The sequence below is a fragment of the Colletotrichum aenigma genome (assembly GCF_013390185.1).
Source record: "Colletotrichum aenigma strain Cg56 chromosome Unknown KSG_Cg56_contig04, whole genome shotgun sequence".
In the NCBI taxonomy this organism is placed as follows: Eukaryota; Fungi; Ascomycota; class Sordariomycetes; order Glomerellales; family Glomerellaceae; genus Colletotrichum; species Colletotrichum aenigma.
In genome coordinates, this window is record NW_023500910.1 from 137,363 (window position 1) to 161,938 (window position 24,576).

Genomic DNA, 24,576 nt, shown 5'->3' on the forward strand with positions numbered 1-24,576 from the left:
TAGCCTGTTAACCGGCTGCGACTTCCCCGCAGTCCAGGTCTCAACAGCCGGGATGCTCGTCATCACGAGCGGTCCTTGGAGACTGTGGGGTAGCAAAGTGCGGAGAAGCAGGGGTGTTCGGGGTAGCTTGAATGACACGGCAAGCTCCCGTTCGCTCTCGGTGTAACGGTTACCACGACGCTTTACCTCTGCTGATGCGCTAGGTCCCTGATGGCCACTTGCGAATGACATGTTCCTGGCTTGAAGCTTGCGTCACGACAAGAGGAAATGATCTTCCATTGGATCGTGGAGGGGCATACTCCCCCAGCCTGGTGCTACCCAAGACGGCCGGTCGAGTTCTCGGGCAGAAATATTGATGTTTACCAGCCATGTGGTTGATCAACATCCCGCGGCGGCGGAAGTCGGGGCCGAACGACTGTATATAAAGAGACTAAGGTCCATTTGCCTAATCAATACTGAGTGATGTGCCAAGCGTCTTTCTGAAATACACAGAGCGCTCCACACCATGCCATCTTTTCGCCTCTGGCTTTCCTCGGCACTCGCCTTCGCGGCGATTGTGAGGGGTCAAGATGCCACAGCACAGGTTGAGGCAGCTCTCGCGGCCCTTACTGTTACCAACGTCGACGATGTTCGTGGTAACCTGTACCTGCCAACTGCCATCAACGGCATCAACATTACCTGGGCGAGCAACGCGTCTTCAATCATCTCGGATGACGGCGTTGTGAAAAGGCAAACTGAAGATGCTCACGTCACTCTCACCGCCACGATCGAATATGATGGCGTGAGTCAACAGAGGGATTTTGTTGCATCTGTCCGCAAAGCCGTTGTGCTTGACCCCTTTGAGGGATACGCCTTCTCTTATTTCACTGGAAGTACAACTGCCGGAGAGAATATTTTCTTTGCTGCTAGCCAGGGCAATGATGCCTTGGACTGGACGGAGCTGAACGGCGGCCAACCCACCTTGACTTCATCCTACGGCACAAAAGGTCTTCGGGATCCGTTCATCATTAGATCACATGAAGGCGACACCTTTTATCTGATCGCGACTGATTTGTCGATTGGTTCCGGTACATCCTGGGGCGACTCCGTCAGGATTGGGAGCCGATACCTCGAAGTTTGGGAGTCGAATGATCTCATCAACTGGTCTGCCCAGCGTCACGTCCTGGTTTCCCCTCCCGAAGCAGGAAACACCTGGGCTCCGGAGGCTTACTATGACGAGGATCTTGGCGCATACTTGGTTTTCTGGGCTTCGTCTCTGTACGAAGACAGCGACGTAAACCGCACTGGTAGCACCTACCACCGCATGCTCTACGCAACAACTCGAGATTTCGTCACCTTCAGCGATACGCAGGTTTGGCAAGACGCCGGTATGTCGCGCATCGACTCGACTGTCATCAAGTCCGATGGCACTTATTACCGTTTCACCAAAGATGAGGGTGCTAGCGGCACCGGGTGCAGCGATATCATCCAAGAAAGCTCAGCATCCCTCCGTGCTACCCTGGAATCATGGACCATCATCGATTCTTGCATCGGCAAGAAAGCCGGAACCAGCGCCGTCGAGGGACCGACCTCTTTCAAGTCCAACCCAGGCGATGTGCATGGCGAGAAGTTCTACCTCTTCGTTGATGAATACGGCGGCCGGGGTTACATTCCCCTGGAGACTGCTGACATCGGCAATCCCGATTGGACGGTATCGAGCTCTTACAATCTCCCTTCAAGCCCGCGTCATGGCACCGTTATTCCCGTCACTGCAGCCGAACTTGCTGCACTGACGGGAATAACAACAACTCGTCGAGATGTCAGCGCAGATGGAGAAATCCTTCGCTATGACTTCTCCTCTGTTGACGGTACCACAGTTCAGGATGTTTCGGGTAATGGCAATAGCGCAGTCATCAATGGCGGAGCGACCATCACAAACGGTGCTCTGACGTTCGACGGCCTTGATGACTATGTCAAGTTGCCTGACAACGTCATCGCTGGTGTCACAAACATTGCAATTGAGGCAAAGGTTCTCGTCGACGCTTCTCAGCAGACGCCATACTTTATCTACGGTCTCGGAAACACGGTGTCTGGTTCTGGAAGCGGCTATCTCTTCTCCACCGGAAGCCCGTACAGGGCATCGATCACCACCGGCAACTGGACGGGTGAAAAGACGTCTTCCTCTGGATCTCAGCTCCCTTCAGGAACTTGGCTGCATTTGGTCTTTACTCAGCAAGGCCGTACTACTGTGATTTACCTCAATGGCTACGAGGTTGCGAGAAACGAGGATGTCAACATCAATCCGAGCAACATTGGTAACGGCGTCACGACTGCAAACTACATTGGCCGGTCGCTTTACGACAGTGACAAGCTTTTCAAGGGCCAGGTCAAGGAATTTGCCATCTTCAACAGGTCTTTGAGCGCAGCTGAAGTTCTTTCCCGCTCAGGAAACGTCGGTGCCATCACTGAGGTTGCCCTTGCCGACAGCACTGCCCAAAAGGTCCCCCCCATCATCAACACCACCGACAACAAGGTCTTATTCCCCGTTTACCCGGGCACTGACCTTACCAAGCTGGCTCCGGTTTTCACAACTACGGAAGGAGTGACTTCGTCCCCAGCGTCCGGCACACCTCTCGACCTTACTTCCGAGGTCAAGTATGTCTTGACCAAGGGCGATGAGGTCGTGGCTGAGTGGGAGATCAAGGCGGTTGAGATGGGAAGTCCTGTTCTCTCTGGTTTGTATGCCGACCCAAACATCGCCGTATTCAACGGAGAATACTATCTCTACGTGACTACCGATGGTGTTCCTGGTTGGGGTGGAAACAAGTTCTACGTCTGGAAGTCGAGTGATCTTGTCACCTGGATCCGAAGCGAGGACCCCTTCCTCGTTCTCGATGGAGCTAACGGCAACGTTCCCTGGGCCAATGGCAATGCCTGGGCCCCAACAATTGCCGAACGCGACGGGAAGTATTACTTCTACTTCAGTGGAAACAACATTGCCTTAAACACGAAGACCATCGGCGTTGCTGTGGCTGACTCGCCCGAGGGCCCATTCACTGCTGAGCCGGAAGCAATGATTCTCAACAACGAAGCTATCACTGCTTCTCAAGCGATCGACCCAGCTGCTTTCCAGGACCCTGTCTCTGGCAAGTACTATATCTATTGGGGCAACGGTCGTCCTCTTGTGGCCGAGCTCAATGATGACATGGTGTCGGTCAACTGGAATACACTGCAAGCCATGACGGGGCTGGTGGACTTCAGAGAGGGCTTGTTCGTCGTTTACCGCCAAGGCCTCTACCACCTTACCTATTCCATTGACGACACGGGATCTGAAAACTATCGTGTGGGATACGCCACATCTGAAAACTTCTCTGGTCCTTGGCAATACCAGGGTGTTATTCTGCAAAAAGATACCTCCCAGGGCATCCTTGGCACCGGCCACAACTCCATGTTCAACGTTCCTGGTACTGACGATTGGTACATTGCATACCATCGCTTCCAGACTCCTGGCGGTGGCGGCTACATGCGCGAGACCACTATTGACCACGTTTACTTCGACGAGAACACCGGCCTCATCAAACCTGTTGTGCCGACACTCACCAGTGTTGAGCCGCAGACTGTCCCGCAAAAGATTCGTAGACGGTCAAGGATTATGCGCTTGTAATATTCTCTGTTGGGATCAATTTGAAATGTATATGGAAGATATGATCGACAAATGCAAATTTTCACATGTTTAAAACGATTCATGTATATGTTGAAAAGCTATTTGAATTGAAGATGCCTTCTTTTCTGTCGCGCGGGGAGCAAATGATGATAACAGAAGCCCATTGCAGGTGGATTCGTGTCCCTACATATTTAATTGATGTATGCCGATGGGCTGCAGCTTGGCGTGTTTGACGCGTAGATGTATTCAGTGCCGGCACACCCTCCGGGACATCCCACACCGCAGGGGAATCCAACGGTGGTGGTTGGAACTGCGGTCGGGCAGCCACACAAGTTGTAGATGGTTGAGATTCCCAAGCACAGGGGTCGGATACAGGTGCTACAGACTGATGTTGTCTTGGTTACTGTAGGGCAGATCGTCGGGAGAGGAGGGTTGGTTGGGATGACTTCGGTAAGCGTGACCCCGCCACAATCCGGCTTCGCAGTTTCGAAGATGTGTATGGTCAGTTGGCAGTCCGTCGGAAGTGGTCCATCGCAGGGGAAGTTAACCGTTGATGTTGGAACAACAGTTGGACAGTCGCAACGACTAGAGATGGTTGAGAGTCGGGCACAGGCCTCCACGGGAAACGTGGGACAGATGAAACCAGTGGTTGTGATAGTTGGACAGGGAAGACCGTCCAACGCCTGTGCGAGAGTGAAGCTCGAGAAAGTTAGTTGAAGATCTGGTGAAGGGAATCGTGCATCTTACAAAGCTGTGAGCAAGAAGATGGTACTCTTGAGAGTAGCCATGGCGAAAAGTCAGCGCGGGCACGATAGATGAGGTTATGCGCTGGGTTGTTGACAATATCATAGAGAAGATGGCATTCTCGGTATCAAGATCCCAGGTTAATGTGAACTTATACTTGAATTATTTCGGTGTCTTTAGCCATGAACGTATGTGTTCTACGATGCATTTGGGGTGGGTTGATGTCTCGCATCATGTCCTTGCATTTGACCCTTTGGCGAACACATCAGCCGCCACAAAACTATTTTCTTAACAAGTTTCACCAGATTACACGTCAGGTCAACGATGATTTGACAACTTAAGCGATTTCTTGAACTCTAGCTGCTTCGCCAACATCACTAGGCGGAATTGGACCGCCGTCGGTGCCGCAAACGGATACGAGTTTGAGACGCCCGTGATGCTCGCCATCGGTTGCAGCATCCCGCAACAGTTGTGCTGATGATCACGCCCCGCTTTCCTTCGTGCTCACTTATTGTACTCGAAAAGTGATCGCCGTTCGTTACCCCACAAACCTTTTCCTTAGCCGCAGATCGGAGCGAAAGGTAGACATAAAAATAGCTCGCGACTCATCTAGCTACGCCATCTAGCTACGCCGCTACGAGAGAGACAAGTAGATGAAACTATTTTTTTTTGGAAATGTCACGTAAAATGAAGGTAAGAAACAAATCTAGTGGTGGGGCAACCGGTTATAGCTAATGCCAGCGCTCCAGTTTCCAAAGCTGCGCGGCTTTGGTACATTTCAATTGAATAATACACCATAGAAAAGTCCTATTGCCTGCTAGCCTCTCCATTCACTCATTGCCATCAGCACTGACGCTTCCACGGTATCAAGATCGCTTGTTGTCCAAGAAAATCATCATACTTCCGCTTGCAGTGGTATTCAGCTGGCTTCCTGTTGGCATCTCAGGCGTTCATGGCCTGAGACTCTCGGCATTCCATCCCGAGACAAATAAGCTTCGGTGACATGGTTGGCTTCTTGACATATTCAGAAATAGAAATTGATTTGGCCCTCCGCCTTTGAGGACTGGAAATCGTGAGGAGGTAGGTGCAAGCTACGTTCCGGCTCGCAGTCGTGCACAGCGTCCGCCGTAGGCCTTTGGAAGTTCAGGGTGTGCGTTCTCGCATTTTACGAGACTCTGCCTCTTTCGCAAACCCCGCCCCCTGCCCCCTTCATGTGAGCTAAGTCACACACAAGATCCTTGCGGTTCGTTTCTCGAGTGAGGTCCATCAGTTCAGCCATTCTTTGCCCGTGCCCCTCAGCAGATCAGACGAAGGTCGAATAATCACTACTGGTAGTAGGAGCGAATAATGACTCGTGTGCACGAGGAGGTCGAAGAAAAGATTCAGTCGACCTCGAGGCTTGAGAAGTGACCGAGACGGCACTGCTAGATCGGGCCGCATCAGACGTGGTCGACCATGTGTACTTGCTCAATAATACTTTGGCTAACTGGTGAATGACACGACCCCGGACGGTCTGGTCTTGTGAACGGCACCAGTCGGCAGGCCCTGCGGCGATAAGATACGGTATTATAGGCCGTGCCCAGTTTGATATATATTGCCCAGTGCCGACCGTCCGGCTGCTTACCCGGAGAAAATGGCAGAGGTGATGGTCAACGCATAAGGAAAGGGATAGATGGTGAAATCCATCAGGAGTCGGTTGCGAACTAATTTGACGGCGACGTCGCAGAGGCCCAGCGTCTCCCTCGTCTCGCGACATTTCTTTTTTGAGCTAAGGCTGCATCGAATCTGGATTACTCCGTGTCTGCAGCCAGCATTCAATGGATCAGGGCTGAAAAGAAGAAAGCACACTAGCTGTCAATTCCGGCACATGATGCAACAAAATCTCCTACCTACGTTCGACGGAGAATTACTTCCAAGTTGACGGGTGAGTTAAGAAATTCTTTCTGGGGAAGCCGAGCCACATTTCCTGTCTGGGGAGCACGCAAGCCTGGAGCCGGCTCCGGGCCGTCACATCCGTCGGCGGCGGCCGGAGTGGAGCCGGAGATGGGGGCGGATTCCAATCTATCGCAGCATGCCGCCACTAGTTCCGTCATATCCGGGGCCGACGCTAGATTTAGAGTTAACAATTGCCTTCTGGTCAATTCTCAGCAGCCGATATTGGCGAACCCCTATTCCGCGCAAAACACAGCCTCACGATGGTGAGGCAGAAGAAAGAAAGAAAAAGGCTCGTCATTATGGCGAGCTTGGCGCACACGCACACTCTTTGGGTTGATGCGCTGCTCAGCCCAAGGAATATCCATTAACAAACTGTAGATATGCTGGTGCGGGCCTCGTTCGTCACAGCATGTCGAGTCGGGCTTTGCTGTTTCATTCCGCTCATATGACAAATTTGCCCCAGTCCGCTGGCCTGAATGGTCGGTGCGCCCGCGGCCTCTCGGTCTCGAAGCGAAGGCCGATGTTTGGATGATGAGAGAGAGCGTTCGGTCGGGTTGAATGGCTCAAGACACGGGCGCACCTGAACACACACACTCGCACACTCATTCATCCACTTCCACGCACAAAAGGGGCATGCTTTCGGATTGCAGCTCGTAGGTATGGCCTTGCGAATGATCCGAAAAGAAAGCCCGAGAGTGCAAAAATAGGAGACGGAGGGCCTGAGGGAGCCCGCGAAAGCGCTTTGATGTCACCCAGCGAAACAGTCTGCACACGAATCTAGCCCCAACGCGGACACCCAAACTTACGAGCCCAGGTCTCGACAACGTCCGACGGGTGCCCACGTTGCCAACGGCAAGTGGAATTTCTCTGGAAAATCCCCCTTCCAGCAGCTCTGCAGGGTAGAGTTCCAAGACCCCTGTGCCGTCTCAGCCTGCCAGTTGATTCGCCATGGTTTTGGATATACGGCATAATCCTTGCCTCTCGTCCGCAAAGCTGGGCCTTTCTGTCTGACATTTCGCCCCAATGCACCCAGATCCGCACCAGGGGTCCCGTGTTGAGACTCCAACCCCCTTCTCCACACAGGTGATACTGGTGCCCAGATGCACGCGGGCATTGGTTCGTGCTCGACTTCGGATGCAACTGATGCTCGTGGAATTAAGATGGCATGCGAATCACTATATAGTTCAGATCAATGAACCCGTTCCCAACCGCGTTTGGACCCCTCCACCTCTACCGGCTTCTGCTTCATTCTTTGCTTTGTCCCAAGGTTTCACCCCTGGTAACCAGCAGTTCGGTGTCGACATCTACATTCACTTCTGCAATTTGAATCTTTCGAATTTCTCGATTCCATTTCTCTGCAAAAACGACACTCTTTTGCACGCGCCAAGTTTGAGAATTTGATTCATCCAACAAACACATACTTGACGTTGAGAAAAACAACATGCGATTTTCCATCGTGGTCCTTGCCTTGTCGGGCAGTGCATCGGCTCTGGTATGCTCCTTAGTCTTCAGCGACAATTACAGAATCATTTATTGACGAATCTTTCAAAACAGCCTGCTCTCAGTGGCCTAGCGGCTCATCAGCCCACCGAACTTGTAGACCGAAGCACTGGCGCCGAACCCGCCTCAGTGGCAGACGATTTGAGCCGTCGTGGCTTTAAGGCGGAGGTCGTGTCCGCCGACGATACGAACGCGAAGAAGAGGGACTTGGAGGTTGTGACGAGGCAATTGAAGACAGGAAGCGCGGCAGCAAGCAAGACCAGCACCGGGCCGCACGCGGAGGCAATTGGTGACAATAAGGTCAACCCGACGACGGGTTTGACGGATTCGGAGGCCGCAGAGATCGTGACCGGACTCGATCTCAAAGACAAGAAGGCTCCAGGGTCTCTCAACGCCAAGGGCCAGCGGAATCCGCTGCCGGGTCTGAGCGCGGACGAGACGGATGCTATCGTGAAGCAGGGGCAGGCAGCTCTCAAGGAAGCCGGCGCATGATAGGCAAGGTTCCCGTGCGAAAACAATAAAACCAAAATGCCATCGTTGGAGGCATCACAAATATCTTCTCATCACAAACTCGTGACGTAGATTAGATAATGGCATTGCTGCCTGTGTGATGTTACAAGCGGTCTTAATGACTAAAACCCTTGAGGGCTAAGGATTTAGAGACGATCAGGAAGGCACATCAATACGAGCTGTAACAAGAGATAAGTATTTAAGCAAACCTGTTGCCAGAGGGATGGGATTACAAGCGCTGTTGACTCTATTATGCTTGACTTGGTCTTGCTCTGCTGGTTCGTCCGAATTCGCTGCAGAGAAACAGCTTGTATCGCTGCGATGACAGGTCGAATGTTTACCGAGAGTCTACGGCTTTCGCACGAGTCACTCGTTGCCCGCGCAGAATAACGGGGCGCTGATGTCACCTTGAAGAGAGTCATTCAGCTGCTTAGAACTCTGTTGATTAAGTTTTCCTCGGTGATGCCGGCCCCACTCACTACCATCGGTGCGGAAGTCTCCCGGGATAGAAGCCGCGGTAAGTGGGCCCAGGCCGAATTCGGTTGCCGACAGGAGGGCCAAGATGCCCGGAGCACGTCGAGTTCCAGATAAAGAGCACATCAAACTCAGCGAGATCGAATGAACCCTGGGCCTTTGCGGGAGCTCGGTTGTTGACTCCGACTTGACATCGAAATGACGGATCTACAGATAGCCGAATCCTCAATTGAAAGGCCCCTGTTTTGTCCAGATGTTCATTCCCAATTTCTGTCCGCGAACGATGGGCAAGCCTGCATGCAAAACCCGATCATCACCCTCGCCATCGCTGAGCAAATTTGTCCAAAACACGGCATTGCCCTCCACGGGTCGAAACGTGACGCCCGCATCCCACGGCTCATCGCAGTCGACGTATCTACACCAGCCTTTCCCCGGCGGCGATTGAAGCCGAGGGAAATTCGTTCCTCCGCCAGCAATATCGTTGCTGACACCCACGTACGTAAAGAAACTGCTCACGCGGTTGCCGCCCTTCGCCACGGAGCCGTGCTCGCCCGAGTCGACTTGGAACCAGTCCGTGTGAAAATGATACTGCTCCCCAAGACCGTACTTGACCAACTGAATCGGCTCTAGATGAGTAGCTGGCGTATGGAGACCTTGGAACTGTCGTGCCCTCTCTAGAATGCATTGTGTGACAGCATCAGGCACAACGGCTGTTGATTGTGAGGTCCGGTGGGATGAAACCACATCCCCTCTATTTGAGGCGACGTTAGAGCGAGCGAATGTCCCGTTTCTAATCATCATTAGCAATGTTGTTTTTGCGGTTCACTTTTTTTGTTTCCATATGTGATAGCCGAAGTCCTTACGTGATTTTCTTGAGATGCTCTCGCTCAAAAGGCGTCACAAAATTGGTGATGTAGATGACTAAAGGAGCGTGTGAAAACAGGTTGACCTCGTATCCTGAATGATCACAAACATAGTCCCTGAGATCGTCGTTTTCACTGCGTCGGCAAACTGCAATTGCAGCAGCATACAGTGTGCCGAACCAGGCCAACCGCATCCTAATGTGCACTCGACGGTTGGGGTCTTCAATCAGCGATCAGGCTCCAAAAGAAGGCCTCAATGCGAGAAGAGCATCAGGAAATGACAACGTTCAAGAACACTGTTGTTGTCGATGGATGTTGATGGTGTTGGAGAATCCCGCGAAATTTTGTCAGAGTGCTGGTGCCCAAGATAGCTCTCGGAGATGTTCTCCGCATTGTCCCTGAATGATCACGGAGCTGATCATGTCAGTCAGAGATTTTCCAAATTGAGTATCAATTAGGTGTCCTGCATGTTACATTGCGTTACCACTCAATTTAGCCGCATGGTGTCGACCACATGTTGTTACCTTCGAGGTCACATGCCATTAAATTCTAGGCCACGATCGCCCGTGGCGCTGGTATTTACAAGGACGTCTTCGGTCAAGACGCTTCGGGACACCCTCTACGATCCCCGAATTGAAGGTGAACCTGGCCACACTCCTTCCTCTTAGTCCGCTCTTATCATTACACGCCTCCCTTTCTGGTTTGATGCACTTTCGTTGTTTTCAAAATTGAGATGCGAAGAGGAAGCTCAGGCATTCCATTATCATGTTTCACGTGGCCTTCTTCATTATAGGCAGTCTCCTGCTTGCACAAGTGCAGGCATGGAGACACGCAAGCAAGTCGGAGCTTGATGAGGCTCTCAGGATACGTGAGCATACTTTAGTAGCCTGTGAGTCTTGGGCAGCCTGCTTACGCTTACTCGACGAGATAATACATCTGCTGATGGATAATACTGTAATACCGTAGTCGTCGATGTAAGTGGTGCTTTAATTTCTAAGTGGTATTAAGCTGATAGAGTTCTCTTGTTTCAGCCGGACAGGTAATACCAACTTGGATATCTATCCGTGCAAGGCGAATGATTAACTCAAACGTTATAGTTGGAGTGGCCAGCTACTTGCTACGGAATGGGAAACTATAACCTACTCCGACAAATCTACCATGAGCATTAATTGCGCCGTCAACTGGAGCATTTGTGAAGAACACGACGTGCGGTCTTATCCCGCCATCAGACTTTACCGTTCTCCAAAGACGTTTGAATATTACAGGGGCCCGAGGCAAGCTAAATAGTGGGTCAGAATTCCCAGCAAGATGGCTTGTTGATAACTTACCCTCGTACCAGTATCTCCGCCTTTGTCAGTCGCAGTCTACGCCCCGTCATCTCCAGCCTGGGTCTGGAAAACGTCACTGACTTTGCTTACACCGACTCTGTTATTTTCATCCTTCGCCTTACAGACCGAGACGCAGGAAAGGGTCTCTACGAAAGATTTCACGATCTGGCTTCCGACAACGCACATAGATACTCGTTTGGTGTCATTTCACGGGACCCCGAGGATGGCCCGTCATCACTCGACTGTTTCAACAACTTGGATGATGTCACACTGTCGACAACAGACTTTTTCAGCCACATTTTTTCATTAGATGAATTTCTTGCGTCCTGTGCCACTCGACTGGTTACGGAGATGACACATCTGAATGAAGCTGATTTCATAGAGGTGAGCCATCTCCCGTCGTGTATCATCTTGAAAGTAGTGCGATTTTGATCATGTGCCCACAGAGCGATGTCAACGTCCTCTATTTTTTTGATTTCAATCTAGATCGTCGTGAGCAATTCGCCCTTCACATCAAGGAGACCGCCAGAAAATACGCTCAGCGTCTCAGATTCGTGACGGTCGACCCGCCAGCATTTCCTGATGTGCCATCACGAATGGGGTTGGAGTGGAAGTTTCCCGCCATCGCACTCCAGAACAAGAATGCCGGGCTCACGTACCACTCGGAGCAAAGCGAGTCCATTACACCTGGGTTTGTGGAAAACTTCCTTCGGTCTGTAGCCAGTGGGAAGGTCCAGCCAGCGTCTCAAAAACACGTTGACGCTGAACCAACGGACGGCACAGAAGCTATTCCGCTAGAGAAAGGAGATTACCGCCAGAGAGTCAAGCACGACGAGCTTTAACTCTGCACGTGGCAATAAAGCAGGTGTCTACGAAGAACGCATCATAGGCTCGGGGAAGGTATCTAGTATGCAAGTACTAGGATACTTCGCTTAAATTATACTCTGTTGAATCTGCTCTACTCTAAAGTCTAAACCATCATGGTATTCCCCTGTATCTGTTATTCGAGGATTTGCAAAATTGCCGGTCATAGTCATTTGCCATGATGTGAGCTAGAAAATACCGAGCCCCGTGCCGGATTTCGATTGCACCCACTTCTGCCGTAGTGCTGACTTCCACTCGTCTAGCTTCTGCACCTGCCCATCCACGAAAATCTCTCCGGCTTGGAGGTCCTTCGGCAACGGCGGCACAATCAACCATTCATGGCTCGGCTTGCACGGAGACGTGTGTCCAGGTGTGAAATTCTGGCTTTTGACAATTGCCAGGCATGGTAAGCAGAACTTGGAGTCGATGCAGTACCAGCACACTGCGAACTTGTCGGAAGGCGCAAATAGCTTCAGGCAATGATCGCAAGAGAAATCGCTGCTCTCAGTGAAAATCTTTGTCAGTGTGATCTGTTTCGTGTGTCTCCGTGGAGACAGACCGCCAATTTTGGGTGAACTTGAGCGTCTTTCGCCGATCAAGTGGCTAGCGAGAGCTGTTGCTGCCGGGGGTGTTCTCGCAGACTGCCAGAGTGCCTGCGCGTTTGTCGTGTCACCTGCCGCGATCAGGGTTCGCTGCAGGTTGGCGATACTGATCTCGTCGTTCTGCGGCTCGTCGTCTTCCAATAGACCCAAGGTTTCAGACACCAACTTCGACAGCAGTCTTCGCGACTCTTTTTCTTGTTTGTGGAGGCGATAAAGGAGAACCAGGTAGATTGAAGCTTCGTTGAAGTCGAAGCCAGCCATGTGGAGCGGCACATTTCTATTTTGGTACTTGCGCTGCTGTTCCATGAGTTCTTCCAGTTTGACGATCCAGGGATTGACTGCATCAGATCGCAGCGTCTCATCGACCTCGAGGGCTTTCAACGAGTATGCTCTTGCAAGTTGTTTGAAAGATGCAATATACTCGATACGCACAGCCAAGCTGCCTCTGGCTTTGTAGTCGTGAAAGCAAATGCTTTCCTGAATGCCAATGGCATTATCATACTGCTGTGCCGCCATGTAAACATTGCCCAGAGAATTTCGTAGGTAGAACGCCTTGCGAGAGTCTTGCGCGTCGTGTGCAGACTGGATGGCAGAAGCGTAGCGCTCTGCAAGGACCTCCGTTTTGCCTGTCCGAGCGGCGGCTTGAGGAAACCAATCCCTTATCGACGGGTCCGGAATTTGGCTCAGAAGAAACAAGACAAATCGTGAATTCCCCCTGTCCGTGTATCGACCGTCCAGCTCGTCAAAAAGGCCAATCATCTCCGTGGCGCGGTTGTTCTCGGCGAGAACCCTCATGTAGGCAGCCTCTGGCTCAAATTCAGGAGTGTCGTAAGCGTTTCGCATGGCTTTTCGGCAATACGCAATGGCGCTCTCCACACGACCCATGCGGTTGTAGCACTCTGCAATCTGAGCTTGGTTCTTGTAGAGCCTCCATTTGCTGTTCTTGATTTCATGGTCGGTTTTGTAGTAGCCCTTGGCCATGTGGTCCTGTTCTACGACTTCGCACATGAGATGAAGCTTGAGTGCCTTTTCAAAATTGCCGCTCATTGCGTGGCAAAGTCCCATGCGACCACAACTCTCCACGATATTGCTATCAATGTTGAGTGCGTTTTCGAAGTACTCCAGCGCCTTTTTGTGTTCCCCGAGATTGAGCAGCGTACTGCCGATTCTTCGATACCAATGCCCAGTCTTTGGGTGGTTGGCCCAATCGGTGGCTCTTTGGATTCTTTCTTCAACCTTGACATCCTGCCAGTGCAGTTCGGAGTATGACCATGGCTTACCCTCCTCGAGCAGAGGCAAGGACTGCACCACACCGAAACAGAACAGGGTTGGCATGTACATCCCGAAGCCTTCGACAACCCATGCTTTGGCGAAAATTCGACCCATGGGCTCCAGCAGCCGCGCAGGACTTGACGACGCAGCAGTTGCCCATGCTCTCTGTTCGACGCTGAGCCCGCTGAAGACGTCAGGGTCTTTCAACCACTTGGAGACCACCTCAATGTTCTTGTCTGTCCAGATATCCAGCGCCTCCTCAAAGAGATTGGTCCACGTCAGGAGCACAGTGGGATCCGTGAGCATGGTGTAAAGGCGCTGTCCGATGTCTGCCTTCTCAGCCACTGAGATATCCGAACGTTTGACGTCTTCGAGATGTTCTGGCCAGTACCACGCAGCGTATCGTTGCAGAGAGAGACCTTCGTGGCCTAGTGTGAAATATGTCGGGTCGGTGAAGATACGCAGGCAGGTTTTCAGGACGTGAAGTCTGGCGTCGGCCAGCTTAAAGCCAATGGAAGGAGATTGGGCGTCTGCTCTCAGATCCGTCGAGGTGTCATCCCTGAAAAATTCTTTGACGGACATGTGGAAGAATGTTACGTATGTAGTGCTTTTGTTTGAAAAGTACTCAATGTCCCTGTCAACGTCCAAGAGGTCCGGGCTTGTCCTTGGGCTCGTTTTCTTCGCGGTGTCTAGGTCAATAAGAGAAAGTCGGCGATGAAGTTCATGTCGGTCGGCAAGATCCGCAGTCGATAAGCCATCCTCGCGCTCGAGCGTGAAGAAACATGAGAACTGTCCTCTCAAAGACTCTTCGAGGCGAAATGGTGCATCGCCCATTTTGAGAGTAAGGACGGCCTCGATTTGTTCCAGTGTGAGACCCATCTCAGCCACCGAAACCCAACGTAAAATCTCGTTCAGATCGTCCGCCTCTTCTTGGGTGATGCTTGCGCTGAATCCCAAGACAGCCTTCTTGAGCATACCGTTGATTTCTTTCGGGTAGGACTGCAGACTCTCAATGATCCTTCTGGGATGCCGTATCCGGCTGAGCTCTGCTAACATGAACTTGGCCAAGATGAATAAGCCATCGACCTGCTTAACCATTGCCTCGATAATACTCTCTTTGAAATCCTCAGTGGACCCTCGGAGAATCCGCGCAGAATTCACGCCTTGGACGATGTAAGATACAATATCTGAGCTGTTTCTGTCGGGTGTAACGTGGATCGTTCGGAGTTGCTGACCCCCAGTAGAGTCGTTCCCGATGTAGTCGTTTATGTCGTCCGAGAGGCTTGGTCGTCCAATCAGTGCGACTTGGACCCGTGTAAATTCCGCGGATTGCTGATTAAGGTCATCCAATAGCGACAGAAATTCGGTGACTTCGCGAGGTTCGGCCTCGTCGAGGCCGTCTATGAGTACATATATGTGTCTTTTCCACCTGTCGGGCACGCATGGTTCGACAAGCAGTTTCCTGAATGCACTCGAAACGGTCTTGATCTCGTCGCTGGTAGCTACTTTGCGGATGAGCTGCTTGCCGTAAAAAACGTCCTGTTCACTGATTTGGTACGCCATGTCTCTCAAGGCCTGTGTCATGGAGCGAGACTCTGGGTTGTTCTGCTTGAAAAAGAAGTACCCCATCATGCTGGTGGTATCTTGGTTATTGAGAAGCTCTTGGCCCCACGAAACAAGACGAGACGTCAAATACGACTTCCCGGTCCCTGGGTTTCCTGCAACCCAGAGGAAACGAATATCACCTGCCAGCCAAGCCTTCAAGGAGGGATCCTCCAAGATCCAGTCGCAGGTACCCGGCGTCCTTGTCCTGTTCAGGGCCGAGAGAGAGTCTTCTGGGTACACTGAGGGCTGTAGGATGCCCTTGAGTTTATCTCTGTTGGAGGAGAGCGCCTGCTCCCTCGTCTGGGGCACGCGTGTTTCAGCACGAAGGGTCTGGACGTTAACATCGACCCTTGACATCATTTCAAGCAGGCGATCTTGGTTGGACAGCGACCGCTTTACGCCGGCGCTGGTCTCTGCAATAACGAGTCGCTCCTCACCCTCGGTGAGTGCTGCCAGCTTTTTCATAGCCTCAGGCACCTTGCTCTCCTTCCCAAACAGTCTCTTGAAATAGGACTTGAGACGGCCATTCCGCACCTCGTGCGCCGCGATGACGAAGATTTCAAAAATGGTGACGAGGATCTTGACGACTTTATCGTGAAGCTCGTTGGACATTTTTTGTGACACGTAGAACTTGAGTCGGATGGTGAAGTCCTGCATCTGGTCGAACAGGTCGATGATGGAGTCGTAGCATGCCGAGACGTCCTTGGCGGCGTTCACGAGGTACATGACGGCAGCGAAGATGGTCTGGCCAGGTGGGAAAATCTCTTCGGATGCGCCAGCCAGGGCTTCGCCGACGACTTCAAGGGGCTTGCATGCAGCGGACAAGCATTGGAACAAGGTCTGGCGCTTCTCGCGAAAGCTCGTAAACTGTTCATTCTGGCGGTTGACGACGTTGAGAAGGTCTTCAGTGGTTCTCATGGGCGGGCTCATGTAGTCCTTGAGATCGAGACCGGTGGAGTCGGCATATTGTTTTTGGGCATCAGCGAGGATCCTCGCAAACTGTCGGTGGATGCTGTCGGAGCGCAGGAGCTGTGCCTTCTCATCCATGACGGTGTCTGTGGTCCCCGCGCAAGATTGGCGGGGTTGGTTTGTGGGGATGTGGGATCGTCAGACTGAGCAAAAGTCGACAAACGAAGTGGTGAGCGCGGTGTAAGGTATGTAGTCTGCGCAAAGCCGGGATGAGTCGTTGAATGTTATATATATATCAGACGAGTAAGCTTGGTGAGCGGGAGGAGCGCGGGAAGGGCCGCAGCAGCACGGCCGATGAGACAAAACCAACTTGCGCCAGGCAGGGCAGGGCAGGCTGTGAGATGGGCGCGACGCGTTGGTGGTGGATTGATCCAGCTTGAGGCAGCTTCGGCAACCAGAGTGTTTGAGTGCGGCCAAGACCAAAGCAGGTCAGGCGAGGCAAGGCGGTGACTGCGGTGCCCGAAAAATCGTAATACGCGTGACAGCCCTGCCGTCAGCTTGTCGGCTCATTGGCTCCAGGAACATTCAGCTAGCACGCTGAGCAGCAAGTGAGTGCGAATGAAGCGTGGTCGCTGCTTTAGCTCTGCGCAGCGGCGGCGCGAGGTATGCAAAGTCAGCAACGTGGGATCCGACATGGGCCTCAAGCGAAACGAGACGAGACAGGCGGGGTGGCCACTTGACACGTCGTAGCATCGCAAATGGTCGGTTTGGTTGGTTGGTTGTTGGACGTTGGAGGAGAGTCATGGTGGACTGTGGATGGCTTCTTCGCTTGGGCTTGGGGGGGACCAGGTTGAAAGAGGGGCAACGAGGGGTAGGCAACAGGCAACCGCCATTTGCACGCATTTTTCGCAGTCAGTCAGTATTGATTCAGAGAGGGGCCTGTCGTCTCGTACATTGGCCACAGCGGGCAATTTATCTAGGCATACAGCGTGGCTGTGGACGGCAAGGCGCCTAAGTATTTGATTGATATCCAGTCTATTGTAGACACTCACACATTCTTTGTTGCGTAGTGTAGATTGCCCAGACAAATGAAGAGGCAGCCAGGAAGGAGAATCAAAATCCGCAAGAAACACTGGTGATGTTCTAGAATGGCGGGGTGAAGGAAAGGAACGGAACCGAGACAAAGCCACACCACACCAGGCCAACGCGATGCTGACATAATCAACCCAGCCTGGGTACATATCAAAGGCGCCTCACTCAGCCACGGCGACGATGGGTTGGATCTCGATGTCGTCCGTCGTCTTCTGCCACAAGACAAACGGAACCGTCCAACTGTCGTCCCAACAGCATGGGTGACGGACCCTACAGGTACCAATTCCAGATGAAATTCGCCCAATTCACCTCAACTCTCCATTCAGGAATACACAAAACCTTGTTGTCGATGCATGAAACCTGTACCGGCCGCCATCGAGATCCCAGATGCAGCCAATCACAGGCCGGGGATCTGGACCCTGATCGCTCATCGACCTCACTGCTCGCAAGCTGCCTTTTGACGTCGGCCTCCTCCTCGTTCCATGCCGAATATCTCGCAAAGTTATTTCTCTTCCCCTTTCTGCATTTAAACAGCCCGACTTCTACACCTCCGCCTTTTCTGTCAAGAACCCGCTTCTTACAGCCCCCGCGCCCAATGAGTTCGTTCCTAGCAAGTCCCTGTTGCACATTGAAACATCCAGTATTAGAGCTACACACACACACACACACACACACACACATACATCCATATATATAAACATACAGGCACGCGATCGATCGGATAATCCACCGATGTCAACTGTACAAGACGAACCAATGTCAGATGCAAAACTTGAGCTTTTACCCCTCCATCTTGGTAAGCTTACTTGTGTCTTTGCGTCACTTGTCAGCACTCAGTAATGAGACCCGTAGTGGTGACTTGTCTAACTCGTAGTACAGTCTTGCATCCAAGTCCCCTGCAACATTTTCTTGTGCCCCCTTCCCACATGCAGGGCAAACTCGTAGACCTGTTCGCCTACAGGCACTCTCGAAATACCCATTCTTCAAGCCTTGGGGCTACCTCTCAGCTCAACCTTGGGCATGAGTCCATATCAGGCTCCTACATCGTGCATCTAGAATGCGACGTCGAAAGCTTGGAGATTGGGCGAGAGGATGTACCCCACTACGATCATGGAAAGCAACATGACTTTTGCCATCGATTTGCCCGATGGGCCCTCGAGCATCTGCGCGTCCCGTTTTGCACTTTGCATGACAGCCGATGCAGTATGGCCACTGCGCCGCTCTCGTCTGCACAATTACTTGGTAATCCACCGAGAACTGGACTGATTGGCTATGCCTAACTCTGCTGCTGTCGAACCGCATTTCGCTATCGCTTGGCTTTGGGGCGCGCCTACTCGCGATTGAAGCCATAGCTAACTTGTGCTAGGATTCAAAAGGATTGAAATCAAGTTTTGATCCCGAGGACCCATCGATTATTCGGATTCCGTCCAACGAGAAATTGGAGGCTCAAATTGAACACATCGGACCAAATATTAGAAGCCCCAGGCTCTGATTTTGCTGGGCCTCTTGCTCCTTAGAGGGCGCTTGATAAATCCATAAGCGCCAACAGACAAAAAGCAAGCTCTCCACCATCATGGTTGGCCATGTTTGCGGCAACTTAACGGTTTCAATATTCGAGCGTTTTAAATTACATCAAGGTAGGCAAGAAACCATTAGTCCCTTCGGCGAAGACTAATGGGAGATAAACAAGGAAGAAAAGTAAGCCCACACTAAATTAGAAAGAAAACCGTCGACCGCACACGCAGAGACAAAGAAGAGACATAATCTGGGATGCTAAGCCTGAGTAGGTGGTGAAGCGGAGCGATACCGCCAATGCAAGTCATCTCCATACCAGGCCCCGGTGGAAACTCGAGGGCACGGGAGAGGAACACAGTGTGAGCGTTTTCCGAGGAACCAGTCAGGCTGCCACACGCATGAGAAATTGTTACGCAGGTACACGTACTCACATGGCCCCCCCGGCCGGCACCAACACATTCTCTTTCCCCTCCACCACTCTCCCAAGACCTGGTGTGCTCAGTGCTCAGAAAAAGAGTACCTTAGTGTGTGTGTCTCTCTCTCGGTCTGCAGTCTGCGAAACGTTCATGTTCTTTCCCCGGGCCACGGCAAGTGTTTTCTTCTCTCTTACATAAAAGTCAGTATCGACATCGGTTTGCGGCTTATTATGAAGTCATTCTCATCCACCGTTGTCGCCTCATTTCTCTCCCTCCCCGATCGTTCCGCCAGCTCCTCTGCCAACTCGTCACGTCCTTGAGAGGCACCCTTGCCACAACTGAGCAACCCATGCAACCGGAACGCAAATACAGGAGTATTCTTCCAGGTCCTCCAGCCAACACCTCCTCGAGATCCCTCAACGACGACAATGGGGAAGCTACTTCTTCCACAAGCGGAGGCATCGGCGGCCAGGAGGGTTCCAAAAGGAAGCGCCGAGGGACCGCCAAGGCGTGCAACAACTGTCGGGAGAAGAAGATAGGGGTATGTGGCTCACATCTATCCTGTTGTTCATGCCACGTTCGCTCGTGGTAAGGCTGCGAGCTCCTAGTGTTCAAAGCTCGTCATTCACGCCAACCCCGGGTGTCGTGTGAGCGAATTGTGTGCGTGTTCAGGGGGACTGCACACCAGCAAGCCGACTCGGGATACTCAATAATCACTTGCAACCTGTCTCGACGCCGTCCGAAACCTCGCTAACATACTGACTGTGTTCATAGTGCAATGGTTTACATCCATGTAGCCACTGTCAGCGCCGCGGTCTGACTTGCGAGTACGTCGCCATCTCCAAGACCATTCTCAATTCCATCCCTCAGGGAATGAAGCTGCTGGATGAATCAACAGCGAAGACCCAAAGAGACGCGGCGGAAGTCCTCGCTATCCTTCGTTCTCTCCCCGACGACCAGGTTCGCGACGTTCTCCAGCAGTTGCGCGCTGGCGGGGACGCCTCGAACATGGTCGCCGCTCTCCGTGGGCAGCTCCATTCGGCCTACGATGTTCCCTTTCACGGTACCCTCCATGGAGTCCCGCCGCCCGACCAGAATTCGCTCGAGTTCGAGCTGATGGTGCGTCACTCCATCGCCTACTCACATTGGGCTCCGACGGAACTCCCGCAGCTAGACTTCGAGCTCTCTGCGAGGCCTGGCCAGGGCATTGCGGTGGAGTCCCCTTCGGCGGCGTGAGTAAACATTCCTCCCATCCGTTGACAGTGCCCGAACGCCACACCGTCGCCTAGATGACTGCCTCCGAGAAGGACATTGAGCATCACTGTCGTTGAGCGCTAACCCGAAGACAGAATCTCGCCCGTGTCAGCGGACACTCCTTCGCCCATGCCGCCAACAGAGTCAGAATCTTCCTTTTCCAGTAGCCGAACCAGGTTCCAGCAAGAACCACGAGAAAGCAGCAGCTCGAGTCTCAGTCTCAGTGTTCCAGTCAGAGTCGGCAGCCGAGAAGCAGGGCCAGCGGATTTTCAACCCCTCTGCGACGAAAGGCTACACAAAGTTGACATATCGGTGTGGACGAATGTTTCTGTTGCCCCTGACTCCGCACGGAGGGCTCTGTCTTTGTATCTTGAGACCGACCACACCTTCACAGCCTTGTTCGATGTTGACCTGCTTCTCGACAGCCTAGTCTCTGGCAACACGCGCTTCTGCTCCAGATTGCTCTTTAGTTCGCTTCTTAGCTGGGCTTGTGTATATTACTACAACACCCGAAAGAAATGGACGGAACGTGCTGACATACTGGCAGCAATCATACACCGCATTCGAATCCGAGGCAGCCGCCTGGAGTTACGCGTTGTATGACGAGGCGGCACAGCTTTTGGAGCGGGATCGTAACCTTGGACTGCTCACTCCAGTCACTGTCGCGGCACTGCTCTATATGAGCATGTCTTCCATGTGCCACGCAAAGAGTACTACAGACGCCACGAGACACCTTGAAAGCGCAATCGAGCTAGCCAGAAGTATCGGGCTGTTTGGGGTTGCTGGTGAGGAAGCAAACGAGGAGGACTGGTCGGGTGCTGCGGCAGATGTGCTTTGGAATCAAGCTATGGCGCAAACCGCTTGGGGCAGTTTCGTTTACATCACGTATGTTGGGCACCCCATGGAAGCCGTTTTCAGTCATGCGACGGTGTTCCTGAGAATTCTGGCGGCTCGAGGATGGTAACATTTTGAAGGATACAATGCGCCCACAGCCAAAGTTGCAAAATTGCATTTCCGCCGCGAGTACCGATCCCAGGAGACGTAGGTGAAAGCGAAGGGATGCGCAAATTGGAGGAGCAGCGTTATTCAGCCTACATGAAACGGACTTTTCTGTTTCTTTGCAAGCTGGTGCTAATAGCTCACGACATGATCTGGATGAATTACGCCGGTAACAGTCTAAATAAATCGCCATATTCCAGAGCGGAAGAAATGGAACTCGTCTACAAGCGCTATCTGGCGTGGGCAGATGGTCTGCCTCTGGACTTGGTACGCGCTGGCGAGAGCCAGCACCATGTTCTCCTTTTGCAGTAGGTGTTTTTTTTTTTTCCCAGTTCCCCGGAAAGAAAGAGGACTGGGTGGTGGAAATGGCAAGCTCATCAAAATGTTTGCAGCGTCTACTTCCACACATTCGTGCTGGATTTGTTTCGACCCTTGATCCGACACGGCGACGCGATGCGAGTCAAACTCGAATCGTTTACTTCGCAACAGGCTTCGCCCGAGGCCATCTGCGCTGCCTCGGCCACTCAACTGAGAAGGACAGCCGCGACGTACTTGCAGACGTGCGCGTCGGCGTCTTACAGTTTCAGCTGGAACACGGCGCTGCTATATGTGGCCAACGCGGCCTTCCGAGAGCCGAAACAGGGAATCGACGGCTCCGAGCGGCGCTCCGATGTTCGTACGTGTATTGTCGGCTACCAGAAGCTGCAGAAATGTTTCCGGCTTCCGCAAGCGATCATTAGGGGGCTATTATCCATGGTGTTGCGAGAGGGATTGATCACATCGGCTGAGGCACGCGCAATTATCAAGGATTCGGAAGAGAAAGGGAAGCATCACCCAACGTCTGACCCGATACTGGCACCTTTCGTCATTGATCTAGATCTTTGTTTGGTGAATCGGGAAGCGGCTCTTGTCGATCGATTGGCAGCCGAGTTCGACGAGATTGCGATATTCAACGAGTTCACCATGGTAACGGAGACCCGGGAGGCGCTGGACGCAGGGAGCGAGACCGTCACCTTCGACGTGGACGGTTGAGTCAGGAGAGCTACGGCGACGTCGAAATGTATGCCCTGGTCAAAAAGCGAATAGGAGTTCAACGACGGCATTGGGAGCGCTGGCGTCACGCGCGGGATATTTAAGTTCTTTCGGGAGGAAGTTCGGTTCAGGCACGGGCGCAGTTCGAGGACAGCAAGACGAAATCGGGCGGGGGGGAGGCGGGATAGACGGTGATTTATCGAAAAGAGAGGCGGAAATACCCCATGATGTGCAAACGAAGCTCATGACGGACTGTGAGAAATTATCGATAATGGCAATCATATTCATGGCTAGCGGTGGGCTTTGGAGAGGGATTCGATGTTGTGCAATTGTGAATGCGACTTGCGGGTGCCAACGGTTTACCTTCCCGGCACCGGCCAACGCCCAGGTCGAATCTCGGTCTCTGCGACCAATCCAGCCAGCTACCAGACCAATATTCCAGATATCGTGTTTCGCTCGGATGTTTCTGTTCGTATCGTTCGTTACGGCTGGTCAAAGTCGGGGGTATGATTTGCCTCGGCGAGGAATCTAGCCTGGATTGTCAAAACCGCGGCGATGGAGGCATCGCTTCACATCACGCTGAACAGGAGGACACAGTTCTAGTAGGGCCAGAAGCCTGGTTCACTTGGAGAACGGACTTAGGGGGGGCGGGCGGTTGATACGGGGAGTCGAGGGTGCCAGCAATCGGTAGCGATCGAGATCCCATCTGCTACGACAGGATCGGTAACGTCATGGCCCGCAACTTATGCGGTCATGTTCTGGGCAGCTTCTGAGATCTGTGTGCGGCGTAGTATTCGACAGACCAAATGGGTTTTGACAGCTGAGAAGACGGCACGGAGAAGCTTGGGGGCGGGATGGAACGATATTATAGGTATCTAAGCGAAGTCGGGCGGCCTGAACCGAGGCTCGTGTGACGCTGGAATACCATAAAGATCGTAGATCCTAGCCATAAAATGATGAGAATGGCACAGTAAATGACATGATCCCTTGGGATATAACCGTGGCCATCCAGGGCAGCTTGAGCACACCGCATAAGATTGAATTGCTCTTGGTTAGCCACCTCACAGTTTGCAGAGACATGTTTACGGCGGCCATACATCATCATGACCGCCTCCCGTCAAGCTTCACAGGGGTTCTAAGCTAGGCAAGGGTTCTGGAATGGTGTGTTGGTGGTGGTGCAAGTGCTGGTATCTGTAAGTAGCTGTCTATCAACCCTAAAGCCTAGATCGCCCCCATGAGAGACGCTCCCGCCCACAACATCGGCAGCTCACCCACTCTCATCGGGGTGTACACCTCGCAGGGGGGTCTAAAAAGCAGGCAGGGGGCTGTGGCAGTGCTAGAAGAATAGATCTTCCAGGCTATATAAGCATAATTTTCCCCTCATAGTCCACTCTACTATATCTTAACTATCCTTAAGCTATATTTATATATATATAAAACTTATTTTTAAAATACATTATTTTGAAGCTAAATATCCTTAATATCTTGATTTATAATAAACTCTCTTTTAACTCTAATTAATTTTATTAGCTTTTTAGCTATATTTGTAGATAACAGTTTATTTTTTAATTCTAATATTTTCTTTATTTCAAATAATACTAGATAATAATAAAAATCATAGAAATAATTTAAAAATAATAATCTAATTATAAACTTAATTTATTATATTATTTATTAGTTAAATCACTATTTTAATATATCTTTAGATTTATTTTAATAAAGTTTTTCACTACATTTTCTATGATATCTAAAATAGAAACTTTTTATATTCCTATATGTAGAAACTTATTCTAAATATTATTTAAACTATTTAATATTTAAACTATAAAAACTTTAAGATTATATAAAGTTTATATTTAATTTTAAAATAAATTGAGTTTTTATATACATTATATATATATATATTAACACTGTTTTAAACTTAAGAAAAATATCAATTAAATTTAATATTAGTTTTATTAATATAATAATATTAAAGATTATAAGTTTGTATACTTTTTAGTTATAACTTTAAATATA

General features: G+C 51.4%; 8 protein-coding genes across 8 annotated transcripts; 5 read left to right on the forward strand and 3 right to left on the reverse strand.

The window, feature by feature from the left end:
* Positions 1-505: 505 nt before the first annotated feature.
* On the forward strand, positions 506-3,643 carry xsa-2 (Xylosidase/arabinosidase; the record flags this gene model as incomplete). The annotated part of the gene is made up of 1 exon (XM_037321143.1): positions 506-3,643. The coding sequence occupies one exon, from the start codon at positions 506-508 to the stop codon at positions 3,641-3,643; it is 3,138 nt and encodes a 1,045-aa protein (XP_037180355.1).
* A 585-nt stretch (positions 3,644-4,228) lies between these two features.
* On the reverse strand, positions 4,229-4,492 carry CGCA056_v005893 (uncharacterized protein; the record flags this gene model as incomplete). Its single annotated transcript, XM_037321144.1, has 2 exons — positions 4,229-4,342; positions 4,391-4,492. The coding sequence occupies 2 exons, from the start codon at positions 4,490-4,492 to the stop codon at positions 4,229-4,231; spliced, it is 216 nt and encodes a 71-aa protein (XP_037180354.1).
* A 3,271-nt stretch (positions 4,493-7,763) lies between these two features.
* Positions 7,764-8,314, forward strand: CGCA056_v005894 (uncharacterized protein; the record flags this gene model as incomplete). Its single annotated transcript, XM_037321145.1, has 2 exons — positions 7,764-7,814; positions 7,877-8,314. 2 exons carry the CDS (start codon positions 7,764-7,766, stop codon positions 8,312-8,314), a joined length of 489 nt encoding a protein of 162 aa, XP_037180353.1.
* Positions 8,315-9,031: 717 nt separating this feature from the next.
* Positions 9,032-9,863, reverse strand: P4ha2 (Prolyl 4-hydroxylase subunit alpha-2; the record flags this gene model as incomplete). The annotated part of the gene is made up of 2 exons (XM_037321146.1): positions 9,032-9,596; positions 9,670-9,863. 2 exons carry the CDS (start codon positions 9,861-9,863, stop codon positions 9,032-9,034), a joined length of 759 nt encoding a protein of 252 aa, XP_037180352.1.
* A 571-nt stretch (positions 9,864-10,434) lies between these two features.
* On the forward strand, positions 10,435-11,839 carry CGCA056_v005896 (Protein disulfide-isomerase; the record flags this gene model as incomplete). The annotated part of the gene is made up of 6 exons (XM_037321147.1): positions 10,435-10,558; positions 10,636-10,643; positions 10,701-10,708; positions 10,767-10,955; positions 11,009-11,381; positions 11,444-11,839. 6 exons carry the CDS (start codon positions 10,435-10,437, stop codon positions 11,837-11,839), a joined length of 1,098 nt encoding a protein of 365 aa, XP_037180351.1.
* Positions 11,840-12,049: 210 nt separating this feature from the next.
* CGCA056_v005897 (Vegetative incompatibility protein HET-E-1) lies at positions 12,050-16,387 on the reverse strand (the record flags this gene model as incomplete). The annotated part of the gene is made up of 1 exon (XM_037321148.1): positions 12,050-16,387. One exon carries the CDS (start codon positions 16,385-16,387, stop codon positions 12,050-12,052), a length of 4,338 nt encoding a protein of 1,445 aa, XP_037180350.1.
* A 3,234-nt stretch (positions 16,388-19,621) lies between these two features.
* On the forward strand, positions 19,622-21,490 carry ASG1-6 (Activator of stress genes protein 1; the record flags this gene model as incomplete). Its single annotated transcript, XM_037321149.1, has 4 exons — positions 19,622-19,813; positions 20,047-20,504; positions 20,622-21,018; positions 21,074-21,490. 4 exons carry the CDS (start codon positions 19,622-19,624, stop codon positions 21,488-21,490), a joined length of 1,464 nt encoding a protein of 487 aa, XP_037180359.1.
* A 245-nt stretch (positions 21,491-21,735) lies between these two features.
* Positions 21,736-22,557, forward strand: CGCA056_v005899 (uncharacterized protein; the record flags this gene model as incomplete). Its single annotated transcript, XM_037321150.1, has 2 exons — positions 21,736-21,833; positions 21,918-22,557. 2 exons carry the CDS (start codon positions 21,736-21,738, stop codon positions 22,555-22,557), a joined length of 738 nt encoding a protein of 245 aa, XP_037180358.1.
* Positions 22,558-24,576: the final 2,019 nt, after the last annotated feature.